Consider the following 24,875-nt stretch of genomic DNA (forward strand, 5'->3'; position numbering starts at 1 on the left):
TAAAATACAAAAAATAGTACATAGCTGGCTCCCTTCCTTCTGTCTCCCAGAATTAACAATTGGACGTGTTGACCTTCCATATTCATATGCAAACATATGTACACAGTTGTGTATGAATTTAAACATTACAGATCGCGTTGTGGTCTTGGGGAGCTTTTTATTTTATTTTTATTTTATTTTATTTTTTTTATAATGATTTTTTATTATATTATGTTAGTCACCATACTTGGGGAGCTTTTTAAAAAGGAGAAATGTATTAACTCCTGAAGCAGCCCTGAAATCATTCCAAGTCTGTTTCCTCAGGTCCTCAGTCTTTCCTAGCACTTTGCTTCCACAGTATTAATAAATTAGCCTGTTTCTAGAAAGAAAGGCCAGGCTGCTGTTGCTTGGGGGTTGCACCTTTTCGGAGGGTGGCAGGGTAGCTCTTCTGCAGGCTTCTGGATGTTTCCCTTCGAATGTAAAAGGAACATCCTTTGACCCTGGAGGCACGTACCTTCCTCCTTCCAAGCTGAAGACAGACAAAGACACAAAACCAACATTAAAAGAAGGGCTTGGTGCAGCCTGAGGTCTCCGGGAGTGTGCGTTGTGATGCTGGCTCGCCCTGAGGATACGGGGTTCTGGGGGGGGGACGCCGGCGGCCTGCCTGCTGCCCGTGCCGCCCCGCTTGTCACTCTGTTCTTTCTCTCCTTCTTTCGCGCTTACTATGGTCTGGGCGCTAGGCTACGTGATGTACACGTATGATCCCATTAAAACTCACCACCACCTCCGGGCAGTACTCTTATTAGTGCTCGGTGGGCACTATCGGCGTCCTTTCACAGGTGAGAAAACAGGCCCAGGGAACCGAATACACGCTGGAGGGAGCACGCTCAGCGGATTCGGGGCTGGAACACGCGGCCACGCTTCCGGGCGGAAGGCACTTGGCCTGTGGAAGGCGGACGTCCTGGAACGTGTGAACACCTGCGTCCGTGGTACAACACAGGGGCACATACGACCCCGGAAGCTAGCTGTGGACGGGATGCAGACAGGTGGAGCCACCACAGTTGGACCCGAGTGCGTGTCCGTGGCGGTCCTCCGTTCTCGGCCAGTCCCCGGGAGTCTGATTTTAAAGGACACAGAGAAGCTGGTTTTCAAAATACAGGCTTTCCTGATCAATCAGGAAGGATTTCACTGAAAAGTGAATTCTGCACCTTCGTATGACTCTCTGATCCACCGTGTGGGCCAATGTAGTTTTAAAGGTGAAACACCATGAAGTGATAAGCACGCTGATCCGGGAAGACAGAGGGGCGCTGTAGTGGGGTAGTAGGAACATTTAATGCCTCTGAGCTCAGCCCGTAGCACAGTTTGCATAAGTCAAGACAGGATTCAGCCTGCTGGGGCCCACCCTCCGCGGCCCGGCCCCAGTGCACCCGGAGACACGCGGGTTTCCCGTTCCGCCCTCTGGAGAAGTCCTGGGGGGAAGCACGCGTGGCTACGGGGAGGTGCTGGGCACCGGCTCTGCATGGGCCATCGGCCGGTGAACGGAAGCACTTGGAGGCGCTCACTCCGCGTTCCCCTCCGCGTGCTTCTCAGAAACATGCTTGGTGAGAGCTCCTCGCAGACCCAGAACATGGGGCTGATGTCTTCTGGAGGGCTGTGTAAGCGAAGCAGCAGAGAGCATGCCGCCAGCACTTGGTAAATATTGGTTCCCTTCCCCTTCCTGTGTGTGAGGCGAGTTGTATGAGTGAAGCATCAGCAGTTTGGAATGCAAAAATAGATCTCCATGTGAGGATGTGGCCTCTTTTCCCCGAGTGCGGACCAGATGTCAGGCTGCCTGGCGAGGACTCCAGGAATGTGGTCGCTTCCTTCTTTGGGGCTTCGTTTCTTCTCCCCATATGGAGAAGCCTCCCTTTCAATGCACTTCTTGGATCAGAAAAAAACAAGAATGAAAAAGAAGATAGTATAAAAGTCTTAGGGATGAAACTTTCTGTATTCTCCCTCTTAAAAGGGATTCGTAATGCGTTGTTTAGGTCTTAATTGCAAGTCTGGTACCCGGTCATCACGTCATGATCCCTGTTATTTAATAACATAATAAAAATTAATGGAAAACCACAAGCAAATGAACATTTGTTTTGGAGTGCGTTTACCCATTTTCTTACCAGATATTTACTGAGAGCCGACTGCGTATCAGGCACTGAACTAGGTGTTGGGGTTTCAGAGATAAGAAAGATTCTGGCCCTTGAACTTGAGCAGCTCTGGAGGCAAGAGTGGTCAGCTCTGAATGGGGTGTAGAGAGACTGTCAGAGATAATCCTTGATTGTGTCTTGAAGAATGAGCAAAAATTATGTTAATAGGAAGGATACATTTAAGTGACTCATTGAGTTTTTCTTGACTGGTGTTAAGAATTAGTCTCTATTAAATATGCAGAGAAAAAAAGTGCACTGGAAACAATTCGGATCATAGTGTTATGTGATAACACTGAACTGGAATTTAAAAAAAAGGGGGGGGAGAATAAAAAGAATGTATATGGTGGTGAATCCACAAAGTGGCTAACTCCCTCCGACCCAGAGGAAGGAAACTTTGCTGTATAGTGAGGGGCCTGATGCTCGGCACTTTCCAGCCACGTGTCTCAAGCGTGGTATGTTTAAAGAAGATGTTGGGAGGTTAGAGGCGGCATAATTGATGTGATTTGACAGTTGCTGTGGCAACACACCCACTTTCAGAAAATCAGTGTTAGTGGGAGGGCAGAAAAACTCGTGGCACTTGCCCTGGGCTGCCCTGTGCCCCATACTTTCTGGGCCAAAGGTGTGGATAGATTTAGAAGGACAAATGCCCCCACATGGCTGATTACCGCCTGCCTTTGTGGCGTTGACTCTGGAATAAGATAAGGAGATGAGTAAACCAGAGCAAAGACAACAGGGAAACAGTGCAGAGAAGGAGGGGGTGGTCTGAGCAAGCATTGCCAATTCCTTTCAGGAAATCATCTCCCCAGTGTTGTATTTGAGTATATTGAACGGCCCGTGGATTTTTGTGGGGGAGGGGGGAATGTATATATATATATATATATGACATAAATATGTGTAAACCTCTGTTTATGGAAGCAGCAGCAAAGAATGCTTTGGGCATACATAAAATCGCCCTTAGAGTAGTAAGAGGACTGGGGTTAATGAAAAATTGGTTTTGACAAGTTTTGACTGAAGAGCTGGATGATTGCCTCTGGGGCGCCATCTTCTGGCAAGTCCGAAGTATGACATGGTGTGAATACTCTGCTTGTGTAGGCGGTGGGTTTCTTTAACCGGCTTGAGTGACTGATCTCCTTACATCCATAGGGGCTCTTTCCCCTAGATCATTGGTTCTCAGCCTTGGCCCCATGTGAGAGTTGCCAGTGGAGCTCTTTGCAACCATGTATTTTAAAATATTGAATTACAACAGTAATATGTGACCGTAAAATTAAGTCAGAACTGTACAAGTGTACAGCTTGAGTTCTTATATCTCATTCCCAGACTTAAGTGTCAACAGTTTCTTGGACAGTCTTCCATTTTCTTTGTGTTTATAAGCGCGTGCGCATGTGTGTATGGGAATATGGAAATATATGTGTGTACACACACTAGCTATAGAATAGTGTGCATACTGGGGCGTCTGGGCGGCTCAGTTGGTTAAGGGTCTTACTCTTGATTTTGGCTCAGGTCATGATCTCAGGGTCGTGATATGGAGCCCCATCTCCAGCTCCGTGCCGGGCATGGAGCCTGCTTAAGATTCTCTGCCCCTCCCTCTCCTCCTGTCCGTCACCGCCCCCCCCCCCCCACTAGCTCACACACATGTTCTCGTGGGCTCTCTCTCAAAAAAAAAAAAAATTAGTGTGTATACTACACATAGAGATCCATAATGTTATGCAACTTCCCCTTTTTACTTAATGCTTTTTGGATATCTTTCCATAAGAGCATATATAGACCCACTAGCTACGTGGAATCCCACTGTCAGGATATGTGCCGTAGCTTATTTTGCAAGTACCTTTAGCTTCTTTTCATCCTCGGTTGCCATTTTTTTTTTTTTTGTACATTTGGGTGGCATATCTAACATTTAAATTCCTAGATGTGGAATTGCTTGATCAAAGTGTATAGGACCCAAAGGAATTGTTCTAGTTCATACTCCCACCAAAGGTGTGTGAGAAGACTGTTTCCTCTTTCATTAAAACAAAACAAAACAAATGAAACACGGCAAAGCTACAGAGCCCAGGTCCCCTTTTCAGAGCTTCTGACTGAAGTGGGAGGGGTGCATCTCTATTTTTTAAAAGCTCCCCAGGTGAATCTGGTCCGTAGCCAGGGTTGGGAACTGCGGCCTTACCTAGAGGGGGTAAAATTAAGAGACCGTGCTTCTAAATGATGATGCCTTGGTCAGGCCCTTTCAGATCCATGCAGCAAGACTTGCCTTAATGTGGTCGATTGGAGAAATGGAATCATCCGTCTTCTCTGAAGTCGCTGTTGAGCTAGAGGTCTTTATTTAGACAGATATAAACATTAAATGAATCTGTATTAAAATAGTGTGGGATTCAAGCTACAAGAGCTGAAGAGTGAACACCTAGGTACAGTTTGATACTTTTCTCACTCTCCTTTAATTATTTAGCCATAACCCATTTCTTCTTTATATAGGCCTTTAAGAAAGAATCATTTCATTCCTTTTGGTGTGGCCTCAGATTCCATCAGAAGTAGGGAGAGTTTGTGGGTATTCAAAGTCAATACCTCCTTCTCTGATTTCAGTATGAAAAGTCCCCAGGCTGGTACACGGCTTGCCAGCTCCGGGAATTAAATTGTCTCCTTTCTCTTGCTTAGTTAGCTTCAATAGATTGAAGAGGGGAGGGCGAGGGAGAGGGCAAGAGAGAGAGGGAATAGACATTTCTCCTCCAGGAGACTGGTTTTAAGAATTATCCATCTTACTCTTGATTTTGGCTCAGGTCATGATCTCAGGGTCGTGAATTATTGCAGTTATTGACCTTCTCTCATAGCCTGTTTCAGAAAAAAAAAAATTCACCAACCTTTAGTTTTTTTTTCTCCCCCTTGAGGCCATGTCTTGCCATCCTCTTCTCTATGTCTGTCTACTGAGCAGCTGCCAGAGAGCGTGTCCCTTGCTGTGTGGCTTTAGGAAGCTGCATGACACCTTCACCCCTCACACCCCTACCCACCTGAGAACGGTTTGTCTTCCTGTAACAAGAAGTACTGACTTCTGCCCCTCCCACCTGTCATTTGCCCAACATGTCCTTATAGTCAGTGTCCTTGTCGACAAGGAGTTTTGTGTTAGGAAATCTGAGCTGATTGGCGTGGGGGGAGGGATTATCAACACATTGAAAGGCCAAGGATTTCAGAGGTACTGGGCTATTCTTTGTCCACTTAGACTGTGGTGGGACTTCCCTTCACATGCATGGTCCTGGTGGGCGCTGGCTTGAGGAACTAAAGGAGAAAGTGTTTGATATTGACTTGGTGTCTAGTTTCTGTTTACCCAAGAGGCACACAGATCTCACCCCATGAGAAATGTAAAGGCAGAAATCCTGTGCCGATTTCTCCATAGACCACATCAGGCAGGAGCCAGATGGGTTTAGCTTGGCTACAAACCCTTTGTGCAAGGTGGAAAATTTTCAGTTTTTCTGAAACCACACATTCCTGGGAAACTGTCTGGTCTAGGATATTATGGTAGTGTATGTTAAGGAACTGTAGGACTATAGGCTGACTTACCGCAGGCTTATAAATATGGCTGGAGATTTACCTGTGTCTCCCCCTCCCCACCAACATGGCCGTAAGAACTAGATTTAATAAACCCCTCCACTTTTATTCCTCACGTGGATCAGTGGCTGTTTGGCTTTATTTTTTTCCCCTAGGTGGGATTTGAATTTATTTAAGAAAACTTGCGTGTATGCCTTTCCCCAGGCCTTGGCTTGCGTTTGAATGTAAAAATCAGTAGACCGCTGTAAACAATGTATTTTACTCCATAGCTTCCCCTTTCCCTCTCCCTACATGCCTGAGACCAAGCCGTCACTTTATAATGTAATTCCTTCCGTGACGCCGCATCACAAAGGTGGATGCCGGTCGGGCAATGACGAGACTTGTGCAGTGAATACTTACATGAAGCTGAAGTACCCCCTGCCCTCCCCCGCCCCCAGGGGGGCAATTACAAAGGGCTGGAGCTATTAGGGGATTGCTTACCTCACCCCAAATGAGACGCTTGGGGTACATCCGTTTCATTTAGATAACAGCTGACTCCATGGAATTAGGTTGACTTCCCGCCCCCCCCCCAAGAATCCACATCCCTGATTTAGCATAACCGCCCCCCACCCCCGGCAGTTCCTATAGCCTAGCAACTCTAATTCAGCAACCGTTCAGAATGATCATTAACTAATAAGGAGTGAGAGAAAATGTCCCTGTTCCGTGTTATATACACAGCCTGTGGCACAGACGTCTCTGATGGTGGCTGCAGAGGGGATCTCTCCAGGCATTCTCAGCCATCATCCTCCCTGCCTCCACCGCTCATGCCCTCCCAGCATACGCTGGCCAGACCAAGAATGCAAAAATAAAAAGCTGCTGTGGGAACTTCAGGCAGTAGGTGTAATGGACACACAGCAAAGGGAAATACCTCTATCAGGCTGGGTTGCTCAGCATAGGAATGCCCTTGCAAGCACCCCTCACAAAATACCCCTGCAGAGACTGGAAAGTAGACACCTGACATCCCAAGATGCATGTCAGAACCCTAGGATCCCTGCCACATGCAGGGGCCTGGGAGTGTTGCTTGAAGGAAATTTTTGGACACCAGCCTTTGGCCCCAGTTTTGCAGGTAGGTGTATATGGTACCGGTGGAGATGTAGAAAGAACATGAGGGCCTTAGAGCTACCCTAATTTGAATGTAGCTTCTTCCAACTATTTGACCTTGAGTAAATTACTTGATCTGTCTTGTATTGTTTTCTCATTTGTTTAATGGAGGTAATAATGTAGCTCCTTGATTAGGAAGCACAGTGACTGCCCATCAGGGATTAACAATATAATTAGGAGAACCATCTTTTTGGTCAGTCCCATTTCACCAGCTTGTCCAAAAACTAGTTTACCTCTTCTGTCTCTGGCCTCTCCGAAGCATCCTCCATGGAGTGCTTTTCTCCCCGGCCCTACATGTCCTTAAAATGTCAGTGTTCCCCTAGGATCTTTTCTCTGCCCTTCTTCATGCTCTGTGTCCTCTCCTGGGGGTCCTGTGGGGTTGCTCTCTGGAAGTCTAGACTTGTGGACAAAGCTGAGATCCATGTGCTTCAGCCTCTCCATCTGGAATACACTGGCACCTAGACTCAGTGGGCCCACAACCAGACACCGTCTTTTCCTTCGGATGTGCTCACTCCACTGTATTCCCTATTTTCAGTGAATTTTAACCACCTCCTTTCCCGCTGTCCAGGTCAGAAACCTACAAGTTTACCTTGCTCTCTCCCCTTTTCCCCATATCGAGTTGGCTCATAGTGAACACACATCATCAGTAACTCTTGCACCTACCCAGCCCTCTGCCATTTTGCGGGGGACCCTCATTTCCAGTCCCCCTCTGATCCCTCATCCACTTGGGTGCCACAGCAATATTTCATCCATTTCTCCCATTCCCTTGACAATAAGATCTGAGCACCTGAAGCCATTCTTTGGTCTCCATTCTTCCTACCTCTCTTTCTGCCCTCGGAGCTCCCACCAGGCCAGCTATTCAGGTCCCTGACTGGCCCATGAATTTTCTCATATCTTCAGGCCTTCACATATTCTGTTCCCTCTGCCTTGACCACCCCTGCCTTGACTTGTGTGGCCAATTTCGGGAGTCCACCAAGATGCCAGCTCCATCAGAGCAACTATTGCTGATGTCGCTGCAATCTCTGCAAGGATCTGGATTAATGATCAACCTTTGAACTCCAACCTTTGGTTCCCTGGGCAAGGCTCTCTCAGAGCACTTAGCAACTATATTCTCATCATCTCCTTGCTCACTGTTTCTGCCTCCAGTCTGTATGCTCCCAGGGGTTGGGTTTCATTTATAAATTCTCAGAGCCTAGTCCATAGTAAGTGCTCAGTGAATGTTAGTTACACGAATGAATGTTTTCTGTTTTTCTTTTAAAGATTGATTTATTTATTTTAGAGAGAAAGAGAGCATGGGGGGAGGAGCAGAGGAAGAGGGAGGAGGGAGAACCTCAGGCAGGCTCCCTGCTGAGCCCAGAGCCCAACACGGGCTAGATCTCAGGACCCTGAGATCATGACCTGAGCTAAAATCAAGAGTTGGACACTGGGCCACCCAGGCGCTAATCATCTTTTTTGCAAGGCATTGGCAAGGCCTTTCCCTGAAAAGATTTCCAATCTAATTTGAGAATAGGTAATTGCTGAGAAGTTATAGAGTGACTTAATCTGGTAAAAATTCTAGGCTGGCGTGTACTTAGTGCAATGTGATCTAGATACTAAGTGCGAGGGAAGTTAAAATTTGCCACCAGCACTGGGGCAATCAGTAGGAGGAGGGCTTGAATTCGACCCTGATGGCTGATGGGACAGGTAGACGTAGAGAGGATGTGAACCAAGGATGTCCAGGAAGCAAGGCAGAGCAGCCTGGCTTGAGCAGAGACTACAAGGTGAGGGCCATGTGCCTGAGTCAGGAGGTCCTTGACTATCTTTGGTTAAACTGGGAGGCAGTGGCATGCCATTGGGTACTTTTGATCCTGAAGATGTTCTAGGAAGAGTGACCTGGTGGCCGTGTCGGCCGATGGGTTTGCTGGGGGCAGAGAGACCAGTTAGGAAGGTATCACAATTGTCTGAGTCCTCTGTAGAATGACCTGCAGCTGGCCCCAAACGGGGGTCTAAACCACAAGGGAAAACCTCCTGTGAGCTGCAGGGATAATTTATTGCCAGAGCTGGAATAAGCCTTTGCTGTCATTCCAATCACACATCCTGTTATTTAATGGGGGAGGTCAAAGGGACGCCCAGGGAGTCTCCTCAAGGTTTCCATAAGTGATGGACTCTTTGGGTCTGGACCCACAGCTCACTTCTCCCTCCTGCATGAGAGGTGTGTGGTTAATATTTGAAGCCTGATGGGATAGAGAAATGGACAGTTGGCAGGCATGAGAGGCTAAGGGAGGATGGGTTTGGTCTAAACACCCTGGCCCAGAGGTGACAGCGAGGCTGGGGGCAATGTGCAGTGATGCCCAGATCAGGCCAGGACTCTATGAACTTTGGTAGGAGACAGCCACACAGAGCTCTGGCCCCAGGCCAAGGCAAAGGAGGCTTTGGAAAAGCATGTTTACTTTTGGGTGCTCAGCTTGGAGTCTTACACAGGAAAGAGTTTTTGTGAATCTCCTTGAGAAGCTGCAGAACCACAGACACACCTGAATCCTATTCATGTTCATCCGGAAACTCGGGCTTTAAAACAATCCTGTTTTTCTTCCTATGTTTGTTTGGTTTGGTTTGGGGGTTGGGGAGAGGAGGAAGGGTGTTGCTCGGGGAGAGTGTGGGCGGTTTGTTTGGTGCAGATTCCCTGGTTTGCAGGGAGCGTCAGCAAGCCTCTCCCCTTATCTGCTCTCCTGTTTCATTCCCTCCTCTAAATCCAAACAAAAAATTTAACATAGCCCAAAGGAGAATAGGCAGTTTAATAACTCGCCATGGCAGCACTTTGAAAACTGTGGGTTTCAAATGACTAGGCCTGCACATTTTCACCAACTCAGACAATTAAAGAGACTCCAGGGACCTAGGTGGTGCTGATTCTAGTGGTGAACGTTGTCATTAAAAATGAAAAGAGCCTCTGAAAATAGACTCCAGGTTGGGAGAACTTGTTTCTCTGCTTGATCAAAAAGTAGCCCCATCCTACAGGGACTGAGGGAAATTGCTTAGTGGCTCACTTTCTCCATTGGAAAATATGCCCATTGGTCCTACCCACTTCCCAGGGTTGTCAGGAGAGTGGAATGAGGCCATAGAGACGCAGTGTGCTGCGAACTGGGTCCACATGCAGCGGTAAGGGCAGGCAGGAGCTGCTCCCCATCTGCTTGTCTGTGGAAAGGGGTGGGTCTGGATGGCATCGCCACCATGCATCCCATGGCAGGGGTCTGGCACTCGACGTCAGGATCCATTTGGTCCTATCCACGTGTCTCTTGTTGCTTGTCTTCTGGGGCGTGGAGTTGCAGAGAGGCTTGAAGTGGTCATTCTTTGCCACTCCCACCGTCCCTGTGGCAACTTAGGGAGGGATTGGGCCTCCCCTCCTCCAGTAGGGAGAGCTGGACCACAAAACAACCTGAAGACTTGGAGCTAGCCAGCGGGTGGCTGGGATTTCACCTTCTCGTTCCTGGGTCTGCGCCATGCATTCCCTGCGTGGGCAGAGGGGGTCTGATCTTTTCCCACCGTAGCGCCACAACTTTGTGGGGCAGTGGGGGCAGGGGCATGAGTGTGTGGGACGAGGACCGGGCCCCTTGTGCCCTGTTCATGGCCCTCCATACCCACCCTAGGGGCCAAGGTTGCCTGAGATACGCCTCACTTGGGCCTCAGTCTTTGGCCCTGAGTTTGTTTCTGGCCCATTTTTTACTTCTCTACATGCTGGGGTGCTGTGGCGGCGATGCAGAGAGGCCCTTGGCCTGCAGGGGAGGAGATGGAGGGTGCCGGGTCTCGGGCCGTGGCGAGAAGGCTGGTGGGCCCACTTGTGTCCTGACCACTAGCTGGAACGTCTGCTCCGCCCCCTGTTTGACTGACTTGCAACAGGCTGTGGTCATGAGCTCCTCTGGCTTCACCTTTCAGTCAGTTCAAGGAGGCAGCTTTCTTGCTGACACCGTTGGCAGGAAGCGTGATGATAAACAGCCTCGGAATGAGAGGCCTTGTTAATCCGGTCCCAGCTCCTGCCAAGTTAGGAGCTGCCGAGTCAAGTCAGGGCCATTTCGGGTCCCGATGCGCAATCCCAGGGCAAAGTGCTTGTCCTGGACACGGGGTCACCCAGGGGGACATGGGCGCTGGGGCTGCAGCTACGGGAGAACAGGCGCTGGGGAGCGTACGGGAGGGACAGGTGGACTCCGTGCCCACCGCGGGGCTTGCCTTCCCGTCTCCGCTGCCCATCCCGTCCAGCCCCACTTGGCAGATGAGGGAACAAGACTCTGCCTGCTGCAGGGACAGCCCCAGGCCACGGAGCCATTTAGGGGCAAAGCCATGATGCATCCAAGTCTGTCTGAGCTTTTGGATGAAACTTGCTGTCTCACAGGACAGGTCAAAGCGGAGAGATGAAGGCCGGAGCTGAGCCTCAGAACAGAGTTCCAGCTGTTTGCCCAAACCCAGACCAAGCACTCACTGACACAGTGCTCATTTCAGGGCATAGAGGCAGAACACGCCTCCCCCATGAAGCGACCTTTGAAGCCAACTTCATATCCACACAACAATATGCTAGACACCCTCTGTGCCAACGATCCTCGCCCTTCTCTTCCTGAGGTGTGGTCTCTGGCTATCCCGAAGCTGGTTAAAGATGCCAGTGAGTGAGACACAGTGTTGACAGGAGCCCTGACCCTGTGGCCAGCAGTGGCCTCGTCAAAGGCAAACATGCCCTCAGCACAGTCTGGCCATTCAGGGGGACTGAGGTGGTGGACGGAGGGAAGAGAAGGAACAAGAGGGAGTGGAAATGAGTGGCTGGCTGCCCATAACTTCTTGGGGGCCCTTGTCCAGGGGCTTTTACCACCTCTTTGGGGGTCCATCTGCTGCTTGCCCATGCTGGGCTGGAGAGAAGGGAACCTGCGGGGGCCTCCCCGTCTCCTCCTGCTCCTCTGAGAGGAAAGCAGAGTAGAAAGAGCATGGGCCGTGGATCGAGGGGACTTGAATCTGATGTCCACCTGGCCCTGCCCCTCCCCCCAGATTTCTAGCTGCAGCTGGTTTCACCTCTCTGACCAAATGTTTCCTCATCCATAAAATGTGGGGCATGATCCGCCCCTGGGGGGTGGGCTGACGGTTCAGTGGAATGTTGTACGTTAGGCTCCTAGCCCAGGTCCAACACAGGACTCTTGCTCCGGAAGCACAGAGTCCCTCGGTTTCCACTGACGCAGGGCTAGGCTCTCTGGCCTCCACTTCTGGGGCATTTGCACAATTAAAAACTTGGGTTTCAGGGGCACCTGGGTAGCTTGGTAGATTGAGCGTCAGACGCTTGATTTCACCTCAGGTCATGATTTCAGGGTTGTGAGATCGAGCCCAGGGTCAGGCTCTGGGCTCAGTGTGGAGTCTGCTTGGGATTCTCTCTCCCTCTGCCCCTCCCCCCTCTCTAAAATAAATAAATCTTAAAAAAAAAAACAGTAACAAAAGCTTGGGTTTCAGAGTCAGAAAAATGGGGAGGCGAGTTCCTGTTTCATCTGCTAGTTGGACAACCTTTGGCAAATTATTTAGCCTTTCTGAGCTTGTCTTAAACAGTTTCCACTTTATTTCCACATCCGGAAAAGGAGGATACTAATAATTGCCCATTCACACAGCCATTGTGAGGATTAGATGAGGCGGCCGTCAGGGGGGCCTGCTGGGGAGTAAGGGCCCCACCCAGTCAGCCGTCGGGAGGACTGAGAGCGATCACCCAGTGGGTGGGGCGTGCCCACCTCCCAGCCCACAGGATGGCACGACATGGTCACTGATGGTCACACGTCAGGGACTGAGCTGGCCTTTCAGCATCAAGCCTCACCCAGCTTTCTGCTGATGGTCTTACTGCATGAAGGGAGTCAGGGGCGAAGAACTGCTTAGATGAAAGCCATCTTTGTAGTGAGCCTTTCGGCTCACCTGCTCAGCGGTCACAGGTGGCACGTGCCTTGTCTGAATCGGACACAAAGGGTGTGTGTGTGGGGGGGTGTGAGAGAGAGATTCGTTTTTGCCTCACGTCCATGTGCGTCTGCTCTGTAAGGCTCAGGACACTTGAATAGTGTCAGCGTCATGTCCAATTCCCAGCAGCTGGGATCCAGAAGGACATTTCCCATTTTAGTCTTCAGCTAACCCTTTTCTTTCCCATCCTCTTTCTTTCTCTCTCCCTTCTCTTCCTTTTTATGCCCTTCTGTCCTTCCACATTCTCCTCCTCCCTCCCTCCCCCCTTCTTCCACTTCTTCTTTCACGCATCCTGTATTCCTTCTTTAGTTTCTGGATTCCCCCTTCTCGCTCTTTCTGTTCTTCCTCTGCCCCATTCTCCCGTCTCTCTCTGGTCTGTTCTTTCTCCTCCTCTCCTCCTTTCCTTCCTCTTCTTCTTTTGTAGGGACTCAAGTGGTCTTCTCTCGACCACGTTTCACACAGGCTCCTGAAAGTATTATGTGCCAAGTGAAGCAGAGCCCATTCTTTAAAAAGTTAGGACCCATAGCGTTGGAAAGTGAAAGATGCTCATTACAGACAATTTGCAAAATATAATAAAAAGAGAAAAGAGTCCCTGTTTCCCGACACAGTCCTTGTTAGGATCTGGGAGTATTTATTTCTGGTTCCTCAATGGTGCGTACCGAGCACCGCCTCCATGCAGGCTCCGTATGGAAGCTGGGGATACGGCAGCAAACGAGACAGGGTCCCCGGCCCATGGAGTTTCCGTGCAGGTGGAGGGAGGCGGTCAACGAACATCAAGCAAACACAAAAGATGATTTTGGGTGGAGATAAGTATTGTAAAGGTGATCAGATGGGTGGTGGGAAAGGCAGGGTGCGGGGGCAAGTCACAGGATCGAGGTGACGCCGCGAGCTGGAGTCTAAATGATGCAAAAGGACTGGGCAGGCGGACAGCAGGGGAGGAAGGGTTTAGCGGGAGAGAAGGCTGAGCATAAAGGCCTGGGTGGGGTCCTGCTTGGGGTATGTGAGGAGCAGAAAGAAGGCCAGCATGGCTAAGCATATTGAGTGAGGGGGAGTCTTGAATGTTATCATATGTGGCGATGGAAAGCCTTTGGAGGGTTTTGGTATGGGGGAGTGCCCTGCATAGGTCTGCATTTTTAGAATACCTTCTGGTAGCTGCGTGGAGAGTGCATTGTGGAGACACGAATGCAAGGAAGAAGAGCCGTTAGGGGGATGTGGCAGTAGTTCGGGGGAGACTGGGCGGGCTTGGACAAGAGGGCATAGTCTTTCATTTTTTTTAAGTATCTCTGATTCTAGTATCTATATTGTGTAATTGTGCACATATCTAGATCATTTATTGAGTACTTTCCACGTACTATGCATTGTGTGAAGCATTTTATTTATATATACGTTATCTCATTCATTTTTCACACAACCCTATGAGGCTGGCATAGTCATCTTCATTTGCAGATGAAGAAATTGAAACTCAGAGAGGGAAATAAAAGAAAGGAGGGGGCACCAACAGTTCTTGTTTCTTAAAACAGACCTTACTAGGAAATGGGGGGGGTATTTCTTTCTGGTCCCGTATTCACCAGCACCCAAGTTTATAACATTACTGGTGGCAGAATCAGAATTCAAACCCAAGTCTGGCTCCCTTCACACTTTCACCAGTACCCCGTATGTTGACACCCCTGCGAGACGATTAGTGTTATTGTATAGCCAGCTCCCTGCAGGTGGTAGCTCAGCCTTGTAGGTCACTCATCTGTTCTCATGATTGTATCGACCAGGTGGTCACCTGCACAAATGAAGGCTTATTGTTTACTTACCTGGAAACGCTATGGGTCCGTCAGGTGGCTCTGCTGAGCAGGGCTGGACTTGCACCTCGAGGGAGCTGACCTAAACTGGCCTGTTCCCCATGCCCACGCGCCCTCTGCTCCCTAGTAGGCTGGACCGAGCATGTCTCGGGGTGACAGAGTGCTGGAGAGAAGCCGGAGTATGCACAGTCTCTTTAGGTCCAGCCTCAGAGCTGACACTGTCACGGCTGTCACACTCTGTTGGCCAGTGCAAGTCACAATGCCAGCCCAGATGCAAGGCATAGGGAAATAGACTCTGTCTAGAACTGCAAAGCCACATGGAACAGAACATGGGTAGAGGGAAGGGTGAGGCCTTTGACCATTAGGACGCACCTGCTTTTGCAGACTTGCTTGATGAACAAGAGAAGAGGTTCCTGCCGTCGGAACAGAGTCGGGCTAATGGGCCTCGGGGTCCACAAAGCCCATGTCCTTCGGAGGTACTTGTGAGATTCGTATTTAATCCCTGTACATATCGTGAGCACTCTTTAGGGACTCGCTAGTGTTACTACGTTCTTCTAAGTTAATTGGCTCCCTGTAATGGAAGGGCTTCTCAGAAGCAGGGGTGTTTTGTAGCGAAATAGGCTGTGACCCCCGATTGGCACTTTTCGTCTGAAAGCAGTGGGCGCGAAGAGGGTCAACGGTGCTATCTCAAACCAAATGATAGCCATCCAGGGTCCGGAAGGTGATGGCAAGCAAACGGACCACAAACTGGTTATGAAGAGGAGAGGAGGAGCTTGGAGCCAGATCTGGAAACAGTCTTGGAATCACGAGGCAGTTCACCCTCCAGTGCTAATGGAAAACACTTGAGCCCAAACCAGATTACTCTCTCTTCTCAGCCATCCTTTATAGAGAATAATGCTCGCCAGTGATAAACACTGGAGTGTTATCTGTCCTGACATTACTGCTGCAGATCTAAGGTTTTGTTTACTTAACTACCTGAACAAGAAGCACAACTGAAAGGTTGGAGGTGGTGCAATTAGCCTTGAGGCTGAAATAGCAACGACAGCTATGACTGATTATTGCTTTGATGCAGCCATAAATTAAACAAACCATTGACTTGAAGGAGATAAGGACACAGATTGCTGCTGCCCCGTTCCCCGGTGACTTCTAGCCCATCAGCTGATGCAACACAAGACGCCAGCTTCTTGTTAACGTACATGAGAAATCGCCGGTCTTCAGTGGCAGGACTCGGAGGTTTAGTCATGCCTCATCTGTGGCAAAAGTGGGTTTGAAGGTAATTTCTAATCTTCTTCCAGATTTAAGTTCTTTTGTCCCACCCTTTCCTCCAGAAATCCTCGCTGGCCCTTTTGGAAGTGACTTTCATCAGGATGTTTTTAAAAAGAAGGAAACAGTGTGCCTGCAAACTGCAGCGTCCACACGATGGGGTTGGTCTGGTGTACCCCGATCGTTCAAAGCAGGCCTTAGAGAAACCCCAGGCTCAGACCTAACAAGTACAGGAGAAAACCGCACGATCCTCTCAACAGATTCTAAAAAGGCATTTGAGGAAATGTAATGCACAGTTTCTGATTTAAAAAAAAAAAAATATGTTGGAAGTGCCTTAGTTCGTCAGACTGCTAGGAAACAAACCTTCATGCTTGAACACTTGCTAGCAAGTATTAAAACCTTTTCCCATTAAAGGCTGGGACAGACAGCCATCTCTAGTCTGCACCCATGTCACTCCTCCTCGTCTTGCAGAGCCCAGGGAACGCAGTGAGGGTTTATTAAAGTAGGAACTATCAACACGGAAAGGAAGCAACAGTTGTCCCTAGAGGCAGAAGATAAGGTTAGGTTAGTTTTCTCTTAGAAAACCAAGTTGGCAGTGCTAGGGCAATTAGGACTAATAAGAGAGTGAAGTGGCTGGATATAAACCCAGCGTTTTAAAACCAGTAGCTTCCTCGACCCCAGCAATAACCAATTAGGAGGCATCCTAGAAAATTTACACTAGGAACAACTACTATAAAACATTTAAGAGCTATTCCTAGGAATAAATGTGAATAGTTAAAATGAAGAAAACTATAAGCCTTAACTGCTAGATATAAGAAAAAGACCAAAAAAATAAAAATAAATAAAAATGGACAGTTATACCATGGGTATACTGAGTATTTTAAAGACCTCACTTGTCCCCAGAATGACTCATAGCTTTCATGCAGTCTTCATTCAAAAATCTCAAAAAAAAAACCACACAAAAATGCCAATAATAATTTTAAATATAACTTAATAGGTATATCCTGGAATTCATCTTGAAGAGTATAAGAATACCCAAGAAAAATTTTCAGGGACGTCCGAGCGGCTCAGTTAGTTAAGTGTCTGCCTTCGGCTCAGGTCATGATCCCGCGGTCCTGGCACTGGGTCCCACATCAGGCTCCTTGCTCAGTGGGGAGCCTGTTTCTCCTTCTGCCTGCTGCTCCCCCTGCTTGTGTTCTCTTTCCCTCAGTCTCTCTCTGACAAATAAATAAATAAATAAAATCTTTAAAAAAAAAAAAAAAAAAGGAAATATTATTAAAGAAAAAAAAAAGAATACCAAAGAAAATTTTCTACAAAGAACAATAAGCGGTGTAGAACTTGCCTTGTCAAGTATCAAGCCTTATGGAGATCATTGTATTAAGACATTTGGAAAACATTAAGCAAAACTCCTTGCTTATATTATAGGCAAAACTAAATTCCAGGTGACTCACAATTCTAAAAATACAAATCCATTATGGTCATATTAGAGAAAAGTAGAGAATAATATACGTATATAAATACATACATGTGTCTATATAAAGAGATGTATACATATGTGTGCCTCTATAATATAATTTTTGGGTGGAAGATAAGGAAGTTAGAAACCATAAAGGAGAAGATTCCAAGATATTACTACATTACAATGTAAGGTCTTGCCGATAGTGGAAAAGTCTATAAGCAAAGTTAGAAAACAAACACCAGTCTGGGAGAAAAACCTCTCTATACATAGATCAGATGAAAGGATTATATCCAGTCTATAAAGAGTTCTTACAAATGAGTAAGCAACAAAAGCCATTTAAAAGGGAGCAAAAGGGACGCCTGGGTGGCTCAGTCCGTTAAGCATCTGCATTCAGCTCAGGTCATGATCCCAGGGTCCTGGGTTCGAGTCCCACATCAGGCTCCTTGCTCAGCAGGAAGCCTGCTTCTCCCTCTGCCTGCCACTCCCCCTGTTTTTGTGCTCTCTCTCTCCCTCTCTGATAATAAATAAAATCTTTTTAAAAAATAAAAGAGAGCAAAAGACAGGAAGAGGTGGTGCATAGCAGAGGAAATAAATAGTTGTGGTGTTCAGTCTCAGTAGTAATAAGGGAAATGCAAATTAAAACAAAGTGATATTCGTGTCTATCAGACTGACAACATTTTAAAAATTAACATTGTGCAGAAATGCACTCCTAAATGTTGGTACAAGTGTAAATAGGTAATGACAGTTCGGCAGTACAGGCATAAATACAAAATACACACACCTTCTGGATGAGCAGCCCCTACCTCTAGGTTCCCCTCTACAAAAATAGCCAACAGTCCAGCAGTTGGGAATGAGTAGGTAAATACTACTCACCCCCCCTTTTTTTTAAAAGATTTTATGTATTTATGAGAGAGAGCAAGGGAGAGAGATCACAGAGGGAGGAGAAGCAGACTTCCCGCTGAGTGGGGAGTCCGACGTGGGGCTCGATCCCAGGACCCTGGGATCATGACCTGAGCCGAAGGCAGATGCTTCACCAACTGAGCCACCCAGGCGTCTCAGTACTACTCGCCTTTTAAAAAGAACAATGTTCTCCTTTTAAAAAGAACAATGTTCTATTTGTACTAACATGGGAAATTGTATATGGTATATTGAAAAGGTAATTTCAGGTATGTGGGTAGTATAATCCTATTTGGGTTAAATCATTTATGTGTAACACCTAAGGCTCACCCCCAACAGTTAAGGGCAGTCAGCTCTGGGAAGAGAAGCAAGAAGGATGGGGACAGGGAAGAGGGGCACTTCTTGACACATGTCTGCATTTGTTGAAATTTTGCAGTGGTTTACAAAATTTATATAATGATGCATTCTTAGGTTGAAAATTCTTCCGTGAAAATTTTGAAAATCCGGGGCATCTGGGTGGCCCAGTCATTCAGCGTCTGGCTTTGGCTCAGGTCATGATCCCGGGGTCCTGGGATCGAGCCCCACAGCAGGCTCTGCTTCCCCCTCTCCCTCTGCTGTTCCCCCTGCTTGTGCTCTCTTGCTCTCTCTATCAAATAAATAAATAAAATCTTCAAAAAAAATTGTTTTTAAATCCACCAAGGTAGGACAAAATAATAAAGATCCTCCTTTCCATGACCCGAGGGCACTGTTGACATTTTGGAATAAAGAGGGGGGGAGCAGTGAGTCCAGCAGAGTCGACTCCTTAGAAAATACAGATGAACAAGATGGCACGAGGGTATCTGTGGGGAGAAAGAGGACCTGGTTGTGTGTCTCAGGTTCACTTAGGTCTGTTGCCATTTGCTGTCTTGATGCCGGGGAGGCCACTGACCTGGTCTATGGGCCAGTTAGGTTTTCTGCATTCTGCAGGTAGGCCTGACCTACTTCCGTGAAAGAAACGTCTGGAGAGAAAGAAAGCCAAGAAAAGTTCTGCCTGAATGTGCAGTGTTATTGTTAGAATGTCCACGAATGAATGTCGGAGCCCCGCGTCTCAGAGGGCCACCGTTAAATAAGGAATACTCTTTGTAGACGCTGACCTCTGAAGGAGGTACCACAGCGAGGAGTGGGGTGGGCATAACGTAGATAAAACATGAAAGGCCATGTTGTCCAGTAGAGGTGTGTGTGTGTGTGTGTGTGTGTGTGTGTGTGTGTGTGAAGCTTAACATTGATAAAGCAGGAAAGGAGAACTTTGCAATATAGCATCATTACAGAATGCTGAAGTAACTTGGAGCAGTTAGGGTTGGGAAGCATTAATCATGAGATGCTTCCAGAGGGTAGGAGAGGGTACATATGCCTGAGCGTGTGCCCGTGTTGTGGGGGAGGTGGTGAAGGAGCGGTGCCGGGAGCGATAGGGCATCGGGGAGCTTTGTTACTAAGTTCAAAGAGAATTTCTAAAGGGAAAATAAAATCCCCGTTTGACTCAGATATGGCTCATTGTCTGAGGCAATGTCAAGAGGCACAAGATCAAATCCAGCTTGACACCATCCAATACCGAACCCAGCAGTCTCTAGAAGCCGTCGCTGAGCTGCAGCTTGGCTAATGAGAAATCTCTGTCCTCTGCCAATGCCTCGGGGGCCCAGCTCTTCCTCTTTGGCAAGCAGGATACAAAGAGAGCTCAAAGCGGAGCGAGGACCTCAAAGGTCACCCAGAACATTCATTTTGCAGGCTCCCCACCAGGCCTTTCCAGAAAGCAGATGAGCGTGGTTGTACAGTTCAGCTAGGATGGGAGCCAGTGGCTTCGTGCTTCGACCTGGGGTAGGTTTTAATGAAACCTGAAGGATGTTTCACACGTTGTCCGACCATTAGCAGTGAGGAATGGGGGAGCGGCGTGCCAGACACCGCCAGGCTGTCTCCTCTCATTTATTCTCTGGGTGTGGAAGGAGCAATTGTAAAATTCAGAGGAAATTAGAAGTTAAGACGCAGGGCCGCCCACGTAAACATCGCGGGCTGTTACTAAGTTCACTTTCACCGGGAGGACACATCCCGCTGTTCGGGGGATGACGTTTGTGCGTTTCAGTGGTTGGGCCTGCAGAACCTTCCCGTGGAAGTCAGGTCCTCCCCGATGTGTCCTTTCTAATTTGTGAGATACTTCGTGAACCCGCCCTCTTCCCACTGTCCCCACCGCGCCCGGGGCTCCACTCGGGGGTCATCACGGCAGCCTGGAAGCCGAGCTCCGTCTCCAGCCGCGCCTCTCAGGCCAGTCCTCACACCGCCCGAGTCCTCTCTCCAAACCTGAGCTCTGCTTGTCCCTCCGCAGCTCAGAATCCTTCAGTGACGTTGGGGGCCTGGTATAGTATCCCCACTGCGCACCCTCCTGACCGCATCTCCTGCATTATGTCTCTCTGCACGCCAGCTGGTGCTCTGAGCCCGTGCTATAGCCACCAAGACGACTTGTGGCCCCTCGAAAAGATGGCCCTCTGGCCTGTTTTTGTCCCTGGGTTACCTTTTTTGCTAATTACTGTTTGTCTCAAGTCGCAGCTACACCAAGTATCACCTCTAGAAAGCGTCCCTAACCCCCTTCATGTCAAGTACTGTCCCCCACGCTCCAGAAGTGAGGTTTACTTCTGTCCCCGCCCCTTCACTGTATCCTAACGGACTCATTATGGGTCTGATACCTTGACTTGCCTGGAAAACACCGTAAAGGTAAAAACCAGAGAGCCTGGCACATAGTTGGTGCTCCACGAATGTGTTACAGGAAAGAATGAATGCATGCATTTTTTTTTTATTTAATAGTTTGCAAACATGCGTGTGGGTCTTTGTTTTGCCTGATCTGACAGGAGTAAAGTCCTCCTCAACCTGCTGTGTTCTTAGTAGCATGGTGAGGACGCATAAAATAAGTACCGTTAGTCACCTAGTAAGTCGAAGACTCTTGCCACGCATCCCGGAGCAGTGCCAAGTGGCTGTCTGGCGGGGCTCCGGTGGTGTTCCTGAATGCGCGCTCCTGCCTTCTTCCAGGTCAGCTGTTGCCAGCAAACCGCAATACGCCGAGTCCCATTGATCCCGACACCATCCAGGTCCCGGTGGGCTACGAGCCAGACCCGGCAGACCTTGCCCTCTCCAGCATCCCGGGCCAGGAAATGTTTGACCCTCGCAAACGCAAGTTCTCTGAGGAAGAACTGAAGCCGCAGCCCATGATCAAGAAAGCACGCAAGGTCTTCATCCCCGACGATCTGAAGGTAATTTGGAACTGGTCATCAGGCTTTGGGCACATGGAGGGTGGGACCAACAGGCAGAATAGAAGCGTGACCTTCAGGAAGATCACACAAGCCAGTGAACAAAGGACTCGTGATTTCTGATCCTGTTTCTTGGCATGTGACTCTAGGCAAGTTGCTTTCTCCCTGGGTGTCTTCTGAAAGATGCCTTTCGTGTCTTGATATAGCTCAGAAATAAGGAGAAGCAATAGAATGTTGGAGTGATTTACAGCCCACGGAGGAGACAAACCTGCGTCTGTCTGCAGGGAAGCCTATGAAAGCCCAATAAAATCAAACCAAAATGTTTCAGGGTTGGAAAGAGAAAAGAAATGACTTGCAAAGGACATCTGGACCACAAAGTCCTTCAAGGGTTACACCTTCCCTTGGGAAATTTATTGGTAATCAATTGCTGCCTTTGCCTTAGAGGCCCAGGGAGTAACAACCCGAGATAGGTCCTCTCTCCACCCCTGCATGACCCGGGTGGGATTTTCTTACGGAAGCTGGTGGGTTCCCTTACATACTTATATGTAATGTTTAACTGTGTCTTAAATAAGGGTCACTTGAATATCTCAACAAAGGTTCATTCCAGGTTGTTTCTTTTCTGCTATGTTGAGGGGACACATTATTTATAAAGGAAAATAGACTTACCTTACAAAGTCTGATACGACTTGAAACAAAATTAATCTGACACATTTAACAATAATTAGGAAGAGGATTCTTTCCAAAATTATGCCATGTCCACTAATTCCAAAATAGAACCATTTTTGATTAGCCATGGCATAGAATTTTTTGTGTTTATGGTTCCGTCCAATCCTATGTACAATGGAGAGATGATTGTATACATTCGAGGCCTTGAAACCAGGCATAGTTAGCCCTTTTCTAGTTTTGGACCCCCTGTTTGCAAAACTAACTGTGGTGTGCATGGAGTCACTTGTAGGCTGGGCACATGGGAGTTTGGGACATGGTCCTGGAACTGATTCAGACCAGTACCTGTTTGTGCCATCTAGAAAGAGCACTGGGGGAAAAGGAAGTCAGCAGATTGAAATCACTGCCATTATCTACGTACCGGAGATTATCTTGAGTGAGGTGGACTCATCAAATGTCAGGGCTGAAAGGGACCTCAGGGGTTCGTTAGACCAAAATTACCGTTTTGCGGTTGCGGACATGGAGCAGGGAGAGAGGCGAAGTAAGGTGAACACTGCTGGTTCGTGGAAGGCCCGGTCCCCAAGTCTTCCAATTTCCAGAAATGTCACTGCAGCATGTTGGCTGTCCCCAGTAGCTGTCACCCTAAGAATCCGAAGAGTAAAGTTCATAGTAGTCACACTGCGAACCCTAAACAAGTCTGGAAACTGATGGTCAGACTACAAGAGGGTAAGAAAGAGCCAGGGGTTCAGGTCCTGGGCGGCTGAGTCTCTCCTTTCGACTGGTTGCTTTTGCTCGTCTTAGCTGTCCGACCCTGCACGTGCCTTAGAGCCCGTCTCTTCAACTCAACTGGGGAGCCATGCCGCACGGGTCTGCTTTTGAACAGAAAGGAATTTGGAAGGACGATCCTGAGTGGTAGCTCTAGCTTGCAGCCAGACCTTCCCAGGGTCTCCAGATTTACAAGTTCAAAGCAAAGAGCAGGCTTACTGAATAACCCAGGTCACCCTGGCAACCGAGAGGCCATGGGAAAACTGTGTGCTGGAATTACGCGTAGTACGGCTGTCACGGCCAGGCCTGACCTTTTCCCATGGCAGGTGGGTAGCAGGCAGGAATGTTCTCCTGCCAAGTGTCCTTGGATTTCTTCAGTTGTGAGGGAAGCCTCAGGCCACAGACCGTGATCTCATGTGGAAACGAGAAGCAGAGCTGTAACGTAGTTCTCCTGGCGGAGAGGATGAGCTGGAGGTGGGTGGGAGAGCTATGTGTGGCCCCCAGCATTGCACAAGCAAGCCAGTCAAGGGAAATGGCCCCGCCAGTAAGTGGTCTTCCCCACAGCTGCCAGAGCCCTCCCTGGAACCTTTCCTGTGAGTTAACACGCATCTCCTGGGAGAAGTAACCAACGCTGGTCCTGGGATTCCTAGCTGAGAATCAGCTTAATCACCTTGATGTCGTCATGCTTTTAACTGTTCATTCGTTCACTTGACAAATATTTTTGAAACGCTTGTGCGTTCCAAGCCCTGGGGATATACAGAGGTGAGCCAGAACAGACATTGTTCCTACTCTCAAGGAACTTCTAGTCGGGCAAGAAAAAGGGATCGTTGACTTGTTGGGAGGGGGTTTGGCAGTGGGGGAGGCAGCCGAACACTAGACCTTCAGGAAGATGATGGGGCGGGACTGGGTGGGCCCTTGCTGGGTGGGGTAACTGGGTAGCTAGATGGCCCCTGCTCCTGGGAATAGAGGAGAAGAGGACAGGAATGTAGTGCCAGATTTGTCAGCCCCCCTCAATAGACTGCTTCCCCCTCCCCCAGCCATTCCGTGGTAACAAAGGGGGGCAAGCTGCTTTTCTGGTCCAGGGCAGTCCTCCTTCCATCATTCATTCCTGCCTTCTGTGTCCTCAGCTCCACTCCTCCTCCCAGCTCCCCTCCCACCTGACATGGTCCCCATTCTACACCTTTCCTAGCTCCCCTGCTTGTGTGGACAGGTGAGGCTGGGAAATGAAAACACCTTAGAGGTAAGAAGAGCTCTAAGAGACAGAAAAGTTGGTTGTTACCCTGAGGTCAGCTGCTGACTCCCCTGGTCCTGAACACCCAGTCACACACCTATTAAGTCCATGGTCTATGGCAGTACACCCCCCTTCCCTTCCCTCCACCCTGCCCCCAGCCTCTGCCATCTCCCAGGGGCTTGTTCTCAGGCACTCCATTACCTCCTGCGTTCCTGGGCCCCTGGGTCAGTTTCTGATACCCCCTAAGTCAGCTCCTTTTTTTTTTTTTTTTTTTTAAGATTTTATTTATTTGACAGAGATAGAGACAGCCAGCGAGAGAGGGAACACAAGCAGGGGGAGTGGGAGAGGAAGAAGCAGGCTCATAGCGGAGGAGCCTGATGTGGGGCTCGATCCCATAACGCCGGGATCACGCCCTGAGCCGAAGGCAGACGCTTAACCGCTGTGCCACCCAGGCGCCCCAGCTCCTCTTTTGAATGATCTTAGAAACCACACACCCAAGGAACATGGACTGTGGTAATTTTCTGAGACTATCGAGGGGGGCTTGGGATTGGGGTTTGCATCAAAGTAACCCAACAGCTGCCATCAGAACTGGAAGCTTCACTGTTAATATGCCCATAGGTTTTCCTGCCTCTGTAGAGTCATTTGACTCTCCTTTCGCTCTTCCCAGCTCACGCCATCCAGCTGGCCTGGCCTCTTCCCACTTCCTTCAGACCCTTGCCCCCTTTCTCAAGCCCAAATGACAAATCCCACCAACGGCTGCAGCACACC

At 48.7% G+C, this 24,875-nt stretch overlaps 1 protein-coding gene across 5 annotated transcripts in view; it reads left to right on the forward strand.

The window, feature by feature from the left end:
* The window catches only part of HLF (HLF transcription factor, PAR bZIP family member), a 52,332-nt gene that overhangs the window by 23,465 nt on the left and 3,992 nt on the right, over positions 1–24,875 (forward strand). For all 5 annotated transcript variants that reach the window (XM_026513195.4, XM_026513196.4, XM_057317739.1 and 2 more), the window contains exon 3: positions 21,231–21,451. In XM_026513195.4, the coding sequence (XP_026368980.1) occupies positions 21,231–21,451 (221 nt within the window). The remainder of the gene's footprint in view (positions 1–21,230; positions 21,452–24,875) is intronic.

Source organism: Ursus arctos, unplaced genomic scaffold (genome assembly GCF_023065955.2).
Source record: "Ursus arctos isolate Adak ecotype North America unplaced genomic scaffold, UrsArc2.0 scaffold_24, whole genome shotgun sequence".
NCBI lineage: Eukaryota > Metazoa > Chordata > Mammalia > Carnivora > Ursidae > Ursus > Ursus arctos.